At 47.1% G+C, this 16,481-nt stretch overlaps 1 protein-coding gene across 2 annotated transcripts in view; it reads left to right on the top strand.

Annotated features, from left to right (window-relative positions):
* Window positions 1-14,476, top strand: part of LOC133357979 (beta-soluble NSF attachment protein-like) — a 33,557-nt gene extending 19,081 nt beyond the window's left edge. The window contains exons 10-13 of one of the 2 annotated variants that reach the window (XR_009757002.1): window positions 2,409-2,477; window positions 3,227-3,277; window positions 4,762-5,122; window positions 14,082-14,476. Coding sequence is in view for 1 of the 2 variants with exons in the window: in XM_061576229.1 (XP_061432213.1) it covers window positions 2,409-2,477; window positions 3,227-3,277; window positions 4,762-4,866 (225 nt within the window). In the remaining variant the exon portion in view is untranslated. Of the gene's footprint in view, window positions 1-2,408; window positions 2,478-3,226; window positions 3,278-4,761; window positions 5,452-14,081 lie in introns of those variants that run through there. The other variant, XM_061576229.1, reaches the window with a different exon arrangement.
* The last annotated feature ends 2,005 nt before the right edge of the window (window positions 14,477-16,481 follow it).

Below are 16,481 nucleotides of genomic sequence, written 5' to 3'. Positions count from 1 at the left end.
AGTGGTGAGTGTACTAGTGGTGAGTGTACTAGTGGTGAGTGTACTAGTGGTGAGTGTACTAGTGATGAGTGTGCTAGTGGTGATTGTACTAGTGGTCAGTGTACTAGTGGTGAGTGTACTAGTGGTGAGTGTACTAGTGGTGAGTGTGCTAGTGGTGAGTGTACTAGTGGTGAGTGTACTAGTGGTGAGTGTACTAGTGGTGAGTGTACTAGTGGTGAGTGTACTAGTGATGAGTGTAGTGGTGAGTGTACTAGTGGTGAGTGTACTAGTGGTGAGTGTACTAGTGGTGAGTGTGCTAGTGATGAGTGTGCTAGTGGTGAGTGTACTAGTGATGAGTGTGCTAGTGGTGAGTGTACTAGTTGTGAGTGTAGTGGTGAGTGTACTAGTGGTGAGTGTACTAGTGATGAGTGTACTAGTGGTGAGTGTACTAGTGGTGAGTGTACTAGTGATGAGTGTACTAGTGGTGAGTGTACTAGTGATGAGTGTACTAGTGATGAGTGTACTAGTGGTGAGTGTACTAGTGGTGAGTGTACTAGTGGTGAGTGTACTAGTGGTGAGTGTACTAGTGATGAGTGTATTAGTGGTGAGTGTACTAGTGGTGAGTGTACTAGTGGTGAGTGTACTAGTGATGAGTGTACTAGTGATGAGTGTACTAGTGATGAGTGTACTAGTGGTGAGTGTACTAGTGGTGAGTGTACTAGTGGTGAGTGTAGTAGTGGTGAGTGTAGTAGTGGTGAGTGTACTAGTGATGAGTGTGCTAGTGGTGATTGTACTAGTGGTCAGTGTACTAGTGGTGAGTGTACTAGTGGTGAGTGTACTAGTGGTGAATGTACTAGTGGTCAGTGTACTAGTGGTGAGTGTACTAGTGGTGAGTGTACTAGTGATGAGTGTGCTAGTGGTGATTGTACTAGTGGTCAGTGTACTAGTGGTGAGTGTACTAGTGGTGAGTGTACTAGTGGTGAGTGTACTAGTGGTCAGTGTACTAGTGGTGAGTGTACTAGTGATGAGTGTGCTAGTGGTGATTGTACTAGTGGTCAGTGTACTAGTGGTGAGTGTACTAGTGGTAAGTGTACTAGTGGTGAGTGTGCTAGTGGTGAGTGTACTAGTGGTGAGTGTACTAGTGGTGAGTGTACTAGTGATGAGTGTGCTAGTGGTGAGTGTACTAGTGATGAGTGTGCTAGTGGTGAGTGTAGTGGTGAGTGTACTCGTGGTGAGTGTACTAGTGGTGAGTGTGCTAGTGGTCAGTGTACTAGTGGTCAGTGTACTAGTGGTGAGTGTACTAGTGATGAGTGTGCTAGTGGTGATTGTAGTAGTGATGAGTGTACTAGTGGTGAGTGTACTAGTGGTCAGTGTACTAGTGGTGAGTGTACTAGTGGTGAGTGTACTAGTGGTGAGTGTAGTAGTGATGAGTGTGCTAGTGGTGAGTGTACTAGTGGTGAGTGTACTAGTGGTGAGTGTACTAGTGATGAGTGTGCTAGTGGTGAGTGTACTAGTGATGAGTGTGCTAGTGGTGAGTGTAGTGGTGAGTGTACTCGTGGTGAGTGTACTAGTGGTGAGTGTGCTAGTGGTCAGTGTACTAGTGGTCAGTGTACTAGTGGTGAGTGTACTAGTGATGAGTGTGCTAGTGGTGATTGTAGTAGTGATGAGTGTACTAGTGGTGAGTGTACTAGTGGTCAGTGTACTAGTGGTGAGTGTACTAGTGGTGAGTGTACTAGTGGTGAGTGTACTAGTGGTCAGTGTACTAGTGGTGAGTGTACTAGTGATGAGTGTGCTAGTGGTGATTGTAGTAGTGATGAGTGTGCTAGTGGTGAGTGTACTAGTGGTGAGTGTACTAGTGGTGAGTGTACTAGTGATGAGTGTGCTAGTGGTGAGTGTACTAGTGATGAGTGTGCTAGTGGTGAGTGTAGTGGTGAGTGTACTCGTGGTGAGTGTACTAGTGGTGAGTGTGCTAGTGGTCAGTGTACTAGTGGTCAGTGTACTAGTGGTGAGTGTACTAGTGATGAGTGTGCTAGTGGTGATTGTAGTAGTGATGAGTGTACTAGTGGTGAGTGTACTAGTGGTGAGTGTAATGGTGAGTGTACTAGTGGTGAGTGTCTATTTGTTTGTGTTTCTCCCTTGTGATGGGACATGGAAATGTATAAAGGGTGACCAATACGGTCTGAACTGGTCTATAATAAGGTAGTGCACTGATAAGGGTTTGACACCTATGTTATCCACACATTCATTTCTCAAAAGCGTGTTGGGTCAGGCAAGGGGTGGTGGTGGTGGGGTGGTTACTCCTCAGGTTGAAATAAAAATCAACAAGGGGGGGGTGGAGGGGGGTGCAGTACACAGCAGCCAACAAAAGGGGGGGGGGGTGTAGGGTAGTGCTGCTTTCAGCAACTCTCTCTGCCTGTGTCTGCCACCAGATCGCCGTGGAGAAATACGAGCAGATGTTTCCTGCCTTCGCCGACTCGCGTGAATGCAAATTCGTCAAGGTGAACGGGGATGGGGGGCCCATCCACGCAACAAAGACCACCCCCCCCCCTCCCCCGTGTAGCGTTTAACAAACTGGGAGATGTTAACTACCTCGCCTGGTATGCAGGAAGCCGTGGGTTCAATCCTGACCTTTGACACCTGTATATTTGGAGTTTGCGTGTCTCTCTCCTCATGGTCGCGTGGATTTTTCTTCTGGCCCTCCAGTTTTTCCCTCCACGCTTAGCATCAACATCATCACGCGTTTAGCGTATTTGGCTGTTATACATTTCCACGTGATGATACGCCGCTTCGTTGAGCTATCATTCGTGGCCAGGTCGCTTCTGAAAAAGATCCAAATAGCTCAGTGGGCCTTCCTTGGCGACATACAAAAGTTTTTGTTTCGTTTCGAGCACAGTAGTCGTCACCCTATATCTGCATAATGCCTCTGTCATTTATTTTTAATTGTCATTGTACCGAGATCAGTCTAAACATACTCTGCCCGTGCCGAAGCACGCTACAGGTAAGTATATTACTTGACCTGAAACAAAATAGCTACGTAGTTCAGTGGGGCTTACCTGGTTAAAAAAAAATCTACTTTTTAAGTTGATATCACAGCTGCTGGCTATGCGCCACGGTTCCATTGGGTCTCCTGAGAGAGAGAGAGAGAGAAACGGGGCTCGGTGCCGGGGCTCGGGTGCTGGAGCAGCAAGGTGTTGAGCGATGGTGACACGGAGCCGACCACCCACCCCGGCTGTTGTTTCCGCAACAGAAACTACTCGAGGCTCACGAGGAGAACAACTTGGAAGCATTCACCGAGACGGTGAGGCGCGCGACGGCGAGCCGCGCTCACAGATTTCTCCCCCCAACCCCCGCCCCCCGCCTCCTGCCCCCCCTCTCCTCCGACACCCACCGCGCGCGTGTGCCTAGCGTTGCCCCCGAATGAGAGAGGCGGGTTTGGAACGCGTTAAAAGATTCACGACATCCGTCCGCGGAGCGAGACCGTCGCCGCGTCGTGTTACGTTTGCGTAACCAGTGCGGCGCGAGTCGGTGATTGCGGAGATCGGAATGGCGCGAGTGTCGGTGGTCGATGCAGCTCGTCACAATATCATCGCCGTCCCTTGATGAAGTTACCGTCATCATCCCACCACATCATTATCACCGGAACCGCGCGTCGTCAATGCCATCATTGTCACCGCGTCAAACGTCTCGAGTCGATAGAAATCAACGCTACGCTTGTGGGGGGTGTCTTTGGTCGGGCTGTGTCACACGCAACGGACGAGTTGAGACGCACGTACAGGTGACACGGTGGTGACGCTGCGTCCTCACCGCTCGCCGACTCGCATCGCTCACAACGTTAGCCTCATCCCCTGGCCCTGCTTGGCCCCGAGCCAGATTCAAATTGGGTACTGCCCTGGCGAGATGTTAACTACCTCGCCTTGCACGCAGGAAGTCGTGGGTTTGATCCCGACCCCGACACGTGTAGATTTGGAGTTTGCATGTCTCTCTACCCGTGGCCGCGTGGATTTTTCTCCGGGTCCACCGTTTTCTTCCCCCTCTATATTTAGAAACATGCATTTAGCGTAATTGGCTGCTATGAATTTCCACATGATGATCGGCCACTGCTTTGAGCTATCATCTTTGAAAGCCCAGCTCGCTTCTGAAAAAGAGCGTCTTAGTTCAGTGGGGCCTTTATCTGGTAAAATAAAAAAAAAACACGTAGATTTGAGTATCGATTTAAAGCTTTCGTGCCTGCAGGGATTCATCTTCTTTGTTCTTTCGGTAAAGTCACGTAGAAGGGAAATAATAAAATAATACAAATAAAACATAATAAAATTATTCTAACGACGTTTCGGCCACAACGCAAGCAGCCGTCCTCAGGTGAAGACCAGGTCTGTCGGGGAGACAGCGTCAGACCTGGTCTTCACCTGAGGACGGCTGCTTGCGTTGTGGCCGAAACGTCGTGAGAATTGTATTTTATTATGTTTTATTTGTATTATTTTATTATGTTTTATTTTTATTATTTCCCTTCTACGTGACTTTACCGAAAGAACCAAGAAGATAGATTTGAGTAGTCAAATATCTCGTGAGTCCAGCGCATCACAGTTAGTTTCTGGCTCTGCACTGCGAGCAACCAATGGCAAAGCCACTCCTGATTGTGCCTCGGCCTGAATGTGCCAGTGGAAAAAGTGCGTCTGACGAAACGCCGACGACGGTGACTGGACTCTGACACTCTCTCACCGGACGTTGACAGCTCGGGCGTTTCGAACGACCGCGTGTGTGCGCGCGCGCGTGCCCTCCTCGCAGGTGAAGGAGTTTGACTCCGGGGCGAGGATGGACCAGTGGATGACGACCATGCTCCTGCGCATCAAGAAAACCATCCCGGACGACTCCGAGGGCGACATGCGCTGATCGAGCGAGCGAGCGCGCGCGTGGTACGCACGCACGTGTGCGTACGTGCGCGCGTGTGCGTACGTACGCAACGGCAGCACGGGTCTCCCCCCCCTCTTCCCCTCCTCGTGCATCGTTAGTTAAAAGCCGTTCCCACCTCCAAAGAACCTTCGGCATCCTTGTGGCAGTCGGGGCCAGCAGGCCCCGTGAACCGTGCCGACGATCCCCCAGCGAGCAGCAGTCGCCGCGTCCCCGTGGCAGGCGAGTCGACGGATCGGTGAGTCTGTCAAAACGTGGGGGGGGGGGGGGGGTCGGACCGCTCGCTACACCTTCGTCATAGACACTGCCTCGCAGCGGAACGAGAGTTTACGCGTCAATCGTGAAAACACGCACGCGCCACCCCATGCTTCGTGCAACGCGTTTCCGAGCGCGCTTTTGGCTTCGCGAGGGGAGGTTAGGAAACTGACGGGGGTAGCTTGCTGTCGGGGCAAATTTAATTTGCGGATTTGCAAAGCAGTAGTCATTTCGGTTCTTGTTTGCGTCTCAAATATTTGGGTAAATTATCGATTAATTTGCCCGTTTTTTTTAATCTTTCTAGGGTGAATCCCTAATAGCAACATAATATTGTACAAACGTTGGGGTCATATTGGATCATCTTTACAATAATTATTGTTCCCGTCTCCACGATGTACAGATAGCACAAATGCATAACAAAAAGCTTTCAACCTTAGGTGTGCGGACCATGAAAATATATATCATAACCCTTCAGGTTAAAGCTGTCCTCTGAATAAGGGGCACTGAAACAAGGCAGTGTTAATGACGGATGAGGTGAGTTTTGGTTGGTTCGGTACGATTGCAATCGCACCTCCGATTAGTACGGTTGGCTACGTACGGTGTGAAAAAAGTTCAACGGACGTACACACATGCAACGTGGATTCATACGGCGCGTTCATGTCACCGCATCTCCAGATGCTGTACAGAAACGGTGGTCGAATATCGAATGCCAGGGGTTCCACTGGTGATGCGAAGTTGTCCTCTTGAGTTGTGAGATTGGTGGTTGGAAGGAAATGAAGTTGCCTGGTATGCAAGTAGCGATTCGTGGATTTGGCTGTTCAAATAATTTAACACGTAGCAGGCTTTCGCGACCAATATTATTCACAATCAACGTTTTTGGGTTTAGATCGCATTATTTATAAATGTGTCGTAACCCTCCACCACCCGACACGGCCAATCAGTAAAAAAGTGTCACGTTGACAAAAGACAAATAGTTCGCTGCTTTAGCCCTAGTATATAATAACAATAACCCCCCCCCCGCCTCAAATCGTTGCATCTGATGAGTTGATGAGTTAATGATGACGTCACCCTGCTGCTGCTGCTCTATATAAGAACGGGAGACACAGCAGAGCCTCACCATTCTGGCGAATTGCCCGATGATGCTGGATGCAATTACCAGCGAAACGTCGTACTGCTCAAATTGTAAATGTTGTGGTTTCACGCTTCAACACACCGGTGGGCTAAAGCAGTGAACTATTTGTCTTTTGTCAACGTGACACTTTTTTACTGATTGGCCGTGTCGGGTGGTGGAGGGTTACGACACATTTATAAATAACGCGATCTAAACCCAAAAACGTTGATTATGTTCAAATAATGTCGGCGTTCGTGACTGCACGCATCGAACTGCCCGTGCAAGAATCGGCCCGACTCTGTGAAACTCGAATTCGGACTATGCCGGAAAGGCTTCCCACAAAGAATAAAGTAAATGATCGTTAAATGTTGACTTAAAAGCTTTCGTGACAGCAGGAATTCATATTCTTTGGGTTTTTCGCTAAAGTCACGTCATCGGGGAGATGACGCCCGCTTGTGTTGCGATCGAAACGTCGTAGTTTTTTTGTTATTTTTTGTTATTTTCTTTGAACCTATCTACGTGACTTTAGCGAAAGACCCAAATAATATAAATGATCGTTGCTATTACACTGGTCAACAAAAAAAAAACATTTTTTTCTGGCCTGGACTTTTGCAGCTGTTCTAGACTAATTTCAGGGTGCTGATTCCAAATCTGATCTCAGATTTGCTCTATCACATCTAATTTTATGCTATCGGCATACCCTATTTTCATTGATTTTACCCGAAGTTAACTCTGTCACTTATGATTGCAAGTTGTTGCGAGTCAGTGACTGCTTTAGTGTTAAAATATGGTGCTGTATTTTTAGGATAGTGTGTTTATAATATCATTTTATGTAAATATCCACATTCATTTAAATTTTTTCTTCTGCAGTTTTTATTGAAAATGCAATATTTGATATCTCAAAAACCTGATGTGATAGACAAAAACTAATGCCAGATTTGGAATCAGCACCCCAACATTACAACCGTTGGAATACCTTATTCCAGAAAAAGTGTGTTGACCAGTGTTATTTATTCCAGCCAAAGGCACATTTTAAAGCTGTTCATTCTGGCCAATTAAATTCCGACGAGGTCGCCACTCTCGTGGGGCACGTTCACCCCACGTGATCGGTGAAACTCCGCGCAGTCCAATTTGTTGAGACTACGTCCAAAAAAGCGCGGGGGTGGAGAAGGCGTCCACTGTTGGGGCGCGTGGCAGGTTGACCCAATCAGGGAAGCCGTGTGCCCTACACTCTCATAATGATTTGTCAGTGGATCCTTGAAACTTTAAACTATTTAGATTTGACCAGGTAAGGCCCACTGAGCTCCATAGGTCTTTTTCAGAAGCGAGCTGGCCCCTAAATGATTGCTCAACGAAGTGGCTTATCACGTGGAAATTTAAAGCAGCCAAATACTCTGAACGCACTTTGATTCTAAATGTGGCGGGATACGATAATTGGTTCTTTACCCTTCTATCTGGCAACAAAACTGACACCTTTTTACAAGGAGTCATGTTTGCATAGACCGCAATACCTGCAGTCATAATACAAACAAAAGAACATAACTCTGATAATGTGCACTGTCCCTGAAGTTGATTGGTCCACACCCGAGACCGCTTTCCTTTGAGCCTAGTCTCATATGGGTTGGACCAGATGACGCCAAAAGGCGCACAACTCAAGGACAATGCACCATCAGAGTATGAGAGCTTGGGGCAAGCATCTACACTATGGGAACCTCAACATGACTCCTTGTAAAAAGGTGTCAGTTTTGTTGCCAGATAGAAGGGTAAAGAACCAATTATCATATTTTTACTGGCAAATGAGGTTCCCATAGTGTGGCGGGATACATCGGAGGAAAAATCCACGCGACCACTGGGGAGAGAGACACGCAAACTCCAAATATACAACAGGCATCGTCAGGGTCGGGATCGAACCCACGACTTCCTGCATACCAGGTGAGGTAGTTAACATCTCCTGGCCACCGTGATGATGATGAGAGAGACACACAAGCTCCAAATATACAACAGGCATCTCCAGGTTAGGGATTGAACCCACGACCTCCTGCATACCAGGCCAGGTAGTTAACATCTAGCCACCGTGCCCAGTCCCGTAGACACGGCCTCGGCACGAGAAGTGCAGATTCATCCCTGAATTATTTTGCACGGGAATCGGAGCGAGGTGCAACTCAACCCAGGGCGGTTATCCACTCGTATTGTTTATAGATGAGAGGCAGTATTTTTTATTTCCGTGTTTTTCGCACGGCGAATCGTGCAACGTTCCGCGCGCTTTGAGCGAGCGCGGTGTACAACGAGAATGTGGGACTTGACGTCACACGTTGTCAGATAAACTGTTTGAAGCGACGCCATCGTCGTGAGGTCTAACCCTGATAAGACAGAGGTGTCGGTGGTGGGACCCTGAATCAGAATATTTATTGCTGGAGGAATCCTATGAGCTCTAAAGCTCTTTTTCGCAGGTGTCCAGTCGGGGCGGATAAGAACGTCACTACAACTACAAACAGCACAACCCCCCCCCCCCAACTGACCACCCTTCCTACTATTGGGGGGAGGGGATGGGGGGGTCCAGGGGATTTGGGGATTCCAAAAAAACCTTCCGTTAAGAAATGAAGCCCTGGGAAATGCTATAGTTATTTTTTTTATATTAAAATGTTTATTTAAGCCGGGTAGGAAGTTTCGTGACAGGTACTACTAATAATTTATATTGATTTGTGTAAGGCATCTTCCACTAATGTGTCAAGATGATGCGTACTGCTTGAGTTTCTAGCGAGTTGTTTAGTTTTAGATGACAAGGTGGTATTAATGTCGAAGCAGAGATTGTTCACTGTTGCTGTAGAGATGATGATGATAATGATGGTGTTTAAACGGGTCCAAACCCATTTTAAATTGTGATAATATCCCTCAGTGGAAACATTACCCTGTTTTTAAAGCCAGGCGGGCAGCCCATCAAGACGATGAGCCTTTTTGCAAAAAACAAGAAAACGACCTGGGGAAAAATACAACAAGGATAGAATGGTTAACATGGCACAGAAGTTCACACAGCTTAGGAGAGTGGAGACATCTTCGGATTGCGACGAGGTAATTCACTTAGAGACTAAGGTACATGTCAACAAAGCGTACTGTACCGCTAAAATGAGCATTTAAGGCGAGGATCACCCGCAGGTTTACAACCCTGAGCCCGCAGCGGTGGATAATGTCTACATTCCTACGGCGGGGAAGAGTCTTCCCCATCGGACCAAGCACCGTTAACTTCTGCGCAAATCGGTGCTCATTTTATTGACCCCTAGAGGGGAGCCGAGGGAGGCTGGATGATGGGCCGAGTGAATCCCCAGCCAACCAGGGATCGAACTCGCAACCTTTCGATGTAAAGCTTTGGTGACTGCAGGGATTCATCTTCTTGGTTCTTTCGGTAAAGTCACGTAGAAGGGAAGTAATCAAATAATAAAAATAAAACATAATAAAATAAGTTAAAATTATTTTTCTTCTTGGTTCTTTCGGTAAAGTCACGTAGAAGGGAAGTAATAAAATAATAAAAATAAAACATAATAAAATAATTCTCACGACGTTTCGGCCACAACGCAAGCAGCCGTCCTCAGGTGAAGACCAGGTCTGTTGGGGAGACAGCGTCTGAAATTCAACCATCGGTGCGAGCGGCTCACTAGTTCCACCGCTGAGCCACCGCACTGGTCAGTTGAAAAAAAAGACGAAAAACGCTTCTAGCAATCATTCATTTCTTGATTTGTCAACGATCGCGGTAAAAATAGGGGACGTCGGACATCTGGCCTCCAAAACCGCTGGAAACCCACGGCCGTGTGCGCGCCCAGCGCGACGAAGTGATGGTGGTCGATAACGCCATCGATGATAACGTCTGTAACGTCATCGACGATAACCTTATGGACAATAACGTTGGTAACGTCATCGACAATAACGTCGATAACGTCTTGGACGATAACGTCGAAAAACGTAATTGACGATAACGTCATGGACATTAACGTGGATAACGTAATCGACAATAACGTTGGTAACGTCATCGACAATAACGTCGGTAACGTCATCGACGATAACATCATGGACATTAACGTGGATAACGCCATAAACGATATCGTCATCTGTGCCACCAAAGTCCCTGCACTTACCCTTCAAGCCTTGCCTTGTGGAAATTGGTAAATGCTATTCCAGTATCGATTTCATCATTTCGTCAAAACTAAAACGTAGAAGTAGATAAAAAGGTTGCCACGTATAAGAAGATGACCTGGTGATGCAGGCAGTGATTCGAAGCAAACTGGCACTGTGTGTACACCTGTGTGTGCACATACGTAGGATGGACAACAACAGGTAAGTGAAAAGTGTGCCCCATTGGAACCTTGGCGTCATCTGGTCCAACACCATGTGAGGCTAGGCTCTAAGGAAAGCTGTCTCGGGTGTGGACCAATCAACTTCAAGGACAGTGCATACATTATCAGAGTTATGTTTTTTGTTTGCATTATGACTGCAGGTATTGTGGTCTATGCAAACATGACTCCTCGTAAAAAAGGTGTCAGTTTTTTGCCAGATAAAAGGGTAAAAAAAACAATTATCGAAAAGTGTGCCGTTAAAAAAACATGGAAGGAAACGGACAGAGAGGAAGACCTCACGGAGAAATGGCTTCACGACGAAATCACAAGAGATTGGTGCCAGAAATACGTGTGGTCTCTGCTTGAGCACATTGGCACCGCAAGACAGAGAGGAAAGTGGCAGCAACAAATGACGAAACGTGCAGTGGGACACCTACGGGCTGTCTGCCCCATGGATCGTGATGATGACGATGATGGTGGTGGTGAATCGAAGCGGTACTCAGTAGATCAAGGGGTCATTTGAAAGGGCGCTGGTAACATCTGTGCGATTCTCTAATGGACTTTCCCCAGCTCAAACGAATGACGTTGGAAGAGCGAATTGAACCCACGATCTTTACACTCATAAAATTCGTAATACAAGCTTTGGGGTTAGATGGCGTGAGTATAGATGTGTTGTAACCCTCCACCGCCCGATACCCCCCAAAAAAACCTTTATTGTGAATAATATCGGTCGCGAAATTCGACGTGTTAAACCGATACACTGCTCAAGTGAAGCACAACCGGTAACCTCAATGAGAGCCCCCGACAGTCCAGACACGGCCTACCGAAGGCGACAGGCCCGACCCGCTGCATGCACGTTACGACCGCCCCTCCTTCCAGACTCGTCATAGAGGTCGTATTCTCAGCCAATCGCAGAGCTTCCTTGGGCCTCACTCGACGACATTTCAAGGTACATGCTCTGTTCTCCGATAATGCCGCGTGTCGTTTTCGCGACTCGACTTGGATGCAATGCGGTGAATGTATTGGGGAACACGTTTTTCAATTAAAAAAAATATAACGCGGATGCTAATTGGAAACGGCGCGATCGAGTGAATGTAACCTGATAATTGTTTTTTTACCCTTTTATCTGGCAACAAAACTGACACCTTTTTTTACGAGGAGTCATGTTTGCATTGACCACAATACCTGCAGTCGGAATGCAAACAAAAAACACAACTCTGATCATGTATGCACTGTCCTTGAAGTTGATTGGTCCACACCCGAGACAGCTTTCCTTAGAGCCTAGTCTCACATGGTGTTGGACCAGATGACGCCAAAAGGCGCACAACTCAAAGACAATGCACCATCAGTTTTGTTGCCAGATAAAAGGGTAAAAAAACAATTATCATATTTTTTTACTGCCAAATGTGGTACCAATGGTGTAAATGCTTACCCCGAGCTCTCATACTCTGATGGTGCATTGTCTTTGAGTTGTGCGCCTTTTGGCGTCATCTGGTCCAACACCATGTGAGACTAGGCTCTAAGGAAAGCTGTCTCGGGTGTGGACCAATCAACTTCAAGGACAGTGCATACATTATCAGAGTTATGTTTTTTGTTTGCATTACGACCGCAGGTATTGTGGTCTATGCAAACATGACTCCTTGTATAAAAGGTGTCAGTTTTGTTGCCAGATAAAAGGGTAAAAAAACAATTATAATTTTTTTACTGCCAAATGAGGTTCCAATGGTGAACGTAACTACGCCGCAGCGCCAGTAGGAATAAGCGGTCGTACGGCTGCCTCGACCTCACTTCCCACAAGGCAGTGGGATGCTGCTGGATGCTTCTAGATGCTTCCCACGCGACGCGGTCGTCGTTCAGCCTGCGTGGTCGCATCTCGCGTGTTATCGAGGACTCTGCTTTACCCCCTATACAATGCATTCTTAATTTTGACGCCATTTCTCTACCGCCGCGTTATCGGAGAACAGACTCTGTGTGCGTTCTTTAGTTTTTGTGTATTTCGATTTAAAGCTTTCGTGACTGCAGGGATTCATCTTCTTGGTTCTTTCGGTAAAGTCACGTAGAAGGGAAATAATAAAATAATAAAAATAAAACATAAATAATTTATTTTATTATGTTTTAGTTTTATTATTTTAATAAAATAATAAGAATAAAAATTAAACATAATAAAATTATTTTATTATGTTGAATTCTTATTATTTTATTATTTTCCTTCTACGTGACTTTACCGAAAGAACCAAGAAGATTTTTGAGTATTGTTTAGGGGTTTGGGTTTAGAATTCAGGGGTTAGGATTTAAGGTTGAGGTTATGGATATGGGTTAGGAATGATGGTTCGACGGGGTTAGGAATAGAATGTATAGGTTGGGGTAAGTATTTATGGGCTATAGATTATGGTTTAGGATTTCGGGGTCATTTAGATTGGGGCTGGGGATTATCAGAATGTGTATTTATACCGGAGGAATCCGATGAGCTATGAAGCTTTTTTTTCACAGATATCCAGTCGGGGGCACTTGGTCAGAACGTTACATCAACAAACACGAAACACAAACACCGACACGAGTGCAAAGGTCTAGCAAAGGTCTAGCAAAAGGGTTCGGAACAGGAAGTAGCACCATCGGCTGCTCTTCTTGGCCCCCGACAGCCATGGCCATAGTCGCCTGTGGCCGATTAGCAATGCACAGTACCGGCATACTGACCCATACGCTCATAGTCGCTTTGAAGGACCACCTGCCAATGACTCTGTACAGCCTCCCACGTTAACCCGGTATTTCTACAGGTAGGAACAACAGTTCCACACTGCCCACCAGGGATTATTTGTCTGTCGTGCATAGCCCCTCCCAAACATGTAGCACACTCCCGGATTGGTCGAAGTGCGTCACGTGACCGCGAGCTTTCTGTCGTGCACGAATGCGCTGTCCGATCAAGTTCCTACCTGTCCACTCCGAAGGAACGTGTTTAAGTGTCTGCATGATTACACCCTCGTGCGCGCGCACGCGCGTGTGTCTGTCTGTGGTGGAGCTTATAATCCACAACTGTGTAATGTCCTCTCTGTTGCGAATCCAGCGCGTGCCTGTCAAATGGAGATTTGCAATTAACGTGACTTGACTTGTGGGTTCTACTGACGTGTTCGTGTGCATGCCCTAATGATGACGACGATTATAACAATCGTAGCCTCGTGTGTCACGTCGCTGATTCATTCCTCTGTCGTATTAATAATGTGGGAGACCTGCTTCATAGAAGAATAATTTCAGTTGTTGCTAAATTACATTTCCTAGGTATAAGTGATTGAAAGTGACTCGTTAGACGATGGGATGACACGGCTAATAACGATTTAATTGCTCGGTTTGATAAATAAGCCGTCCGATTCATTGATGGGCGAATATCGTTCCTGGAATGTGAATATGTTGGTGTAAGTGGATTGGCGAGTCGAGTCGAAATGATTAAATGTGAATTGAATCCTTGCAGTATTAATCTCTCGTTTGAGCATTTCATATTCTCTCCCCCCAAGCTGCCGTCCGTCCGTCCTCGCAATCCCGTGATGTGACAATGCACCCAGATCCTGCACAACAACAACAACCGCCATTCGCCGTTAAGTGGCGGTGACGTCACCACAGCGCTTGTGCCAGGCCACGTGCACGTTGAGGCCACGTGAAGTGTCGAACGCCCGCCGGCAGGAGGTCACGGGACAGACCCATCCGGTGCCATGGGTTGCCTGACTGAGATGACTGGCCGATGCACCACCTGTGCCTCCCATCCTGAACAAACGCACATACACACACGAGCTGGTCACATCATCGCTCTCCACCTGGTGAAGTGGACGCCTTCTTGCACAGCATCCCATCATCTTGCACAAACCCTCCTACTTTCCTCAGCAGTTTCAATTATAAAATGGGACCTTTTTGCCAGTATAAAAAAACGGTCCCATTTTGTAGCTTCTCACCGTGAGCTACGAATGCTCTGATAGGTGCATCGTCTTTGCGGCCGTCCATAAATGACGTCACGCACCTAGGTGGGGGGGGGGGGGTCAGACATTTGTGACGATGTGTGACGAGGGGGGAGGGTTTGAGAAATGTGACGTCACATCAAAATGCGCAACTTTAAATAAATATAGACAACACGTTCTACCTAATTAAATAGACTTTTTGATAAATGTTTTCTCCTACAACATCAGAGTGCAGCGCCACATTAAATACGCACTACAATGACAATAGTTTAAATCGATTTGAAGTATGTTTTGGGGGGGGGGGCAGAGCTTTGTGACGTCATATTTGAGGGGGGGTCTGACTTTTTGTGACGCCGTGTGACGAAGAGGGGGGGGGGGGGTCAAAAATCGTCTAAAATCGCGTGACGTCATTTATGGACGGCCCCTTTGTATTGTTCGCCTCTTGGCGTTGTCGTCTGGTCTGACGCTGGTGGTGAGACGAGGCCATGAAGAAGGCTGCTACCGTCTCTGGTGTAGGCCAATCAGTTTCGAAAACAATACGTAACATTACATTACATTTCGATTTAAAGCTTTCGTTACTGCAGGGATTCATCTTCTTGGTTCTTTCGGTAAAGTCACGTAGAATGGCAATGCCAGTGAGTGGACTGCGGTTTATTTTGTCAAGACGCTCTTCGCCCCTCCAACCCAGCTTAAATAGTCGCTCCTAGCCTGGGGCGTGTCATTCAGACTCTGTCTTCTCGACAGACCTCTTCGACACCTGAGAACGGCTGCTTGCGTTGTGGCCGAAACGTCGTGAGAATACGGTTCTTTCAGACCACAGTCCACTCACTGGCATTGCCATTCTACGTGACTTTACCGAAAGAACCAAGAAAATGCGTAACATTGTTGTCAGAGCCACACGCTGGTTATCATGTTGTTGCCACAAGTATGTGTGGCTAAGGCAGACTTAATGCCTTGCAAACGGTTGCATCTATTTTGGTGTTTGAACATCTTTTAACACAACTCCTGTTGATGGGACCTCCTTTGTCAGTAGCAAAATATACTAATAGGGGTTTTCCCCTTTTTTCTGGCACAAAACTGACACCTTTTGCAAGGAATCATTGATTGGTCCACACCCGAGACAGCTTTCAAGGACAGTGCATACATTATCAGAGTTGTGTTTTTGTTTGCATTCCGACTGCAGGTATTGTGGTCAATGCAAACATGACTCCTTGTAAAAAAAGGTGTCAGTTTTGTTGCCAGGTAAAGGGGAAAAAAACAATTATCATATTTTTTACTGGCAAATGAGGTTCCAATGGTGTAAATGCTTACCCCGAGCTCTCATACTCTGATGGTTCATTGTCCTTGAGTTGTGCGCCTTTTGGCGTCATCTGGTCCAACACCATGTGAGACTAGGCTCTAAAGAAAGCTGTCTCGGGTGTGGACCAATCAACTTCAAGGACAGTGCATACATTATCAGAGTTATGTTTTTTGTTTGCATTCCGACTGCAGGTATTGTGGTCAATGCAAACATGACTCCTTGTAAAAAAAAACAGGTGTCAGTTTTGTTGCTTTTAATTTGCAAATGAACAGATCCTCAAACTCATGTCAGACAGCCCGGGACACAGCAAGAGCTACAAATATCGACAAGAGCTGTGGATGGGAGGTGTGGGGTGGATTTCTTCCCTCCCCCCCCCCCCGTTAACAAAAACGACCACTAAACAGGGGGTGCGTGAGCTGGGCAGATGGCGCTTTAGCTGGACAGAAGCGGATAAGCCGAGCGCATGCGTCACGGGGAGAGAGTTAACGTGTAGCCCGCGCACCGAATTGATGTCGCACCGTAATCCCAGCTTGGCCCCAAAACATAGCGGCGGTCATCCGGTAGGAACGTTACGAACACGGCCGCGGACGATCATCACCGGCCGTCCGGCGTTCGTGCCCCACCGCGTTAACGCACAGACGCGCACGGGCTGTGGAAGAAGCGGA

The sequence above is a fragment of the Lethenteron reissneri genome, chromosome 60, assembly GCF_015708825.2.
Source record: "Lethenteron reissneri isolate LAM-NWPU_2019-01 chromosome 60, ASM1570882v1, whole genome shotgun sequence".
In the NCBI taxonomy this organism is placed as follows: Eukaryota; Metazoa; Chordata; class Hyperoartia; order Petromyzontiformes; family Petromyzontidae; genus Lethenteron; species Lethenteron reissneri.
This window is presented reverse-complemented; position numbering and strand designations above follow the sequence as displayed.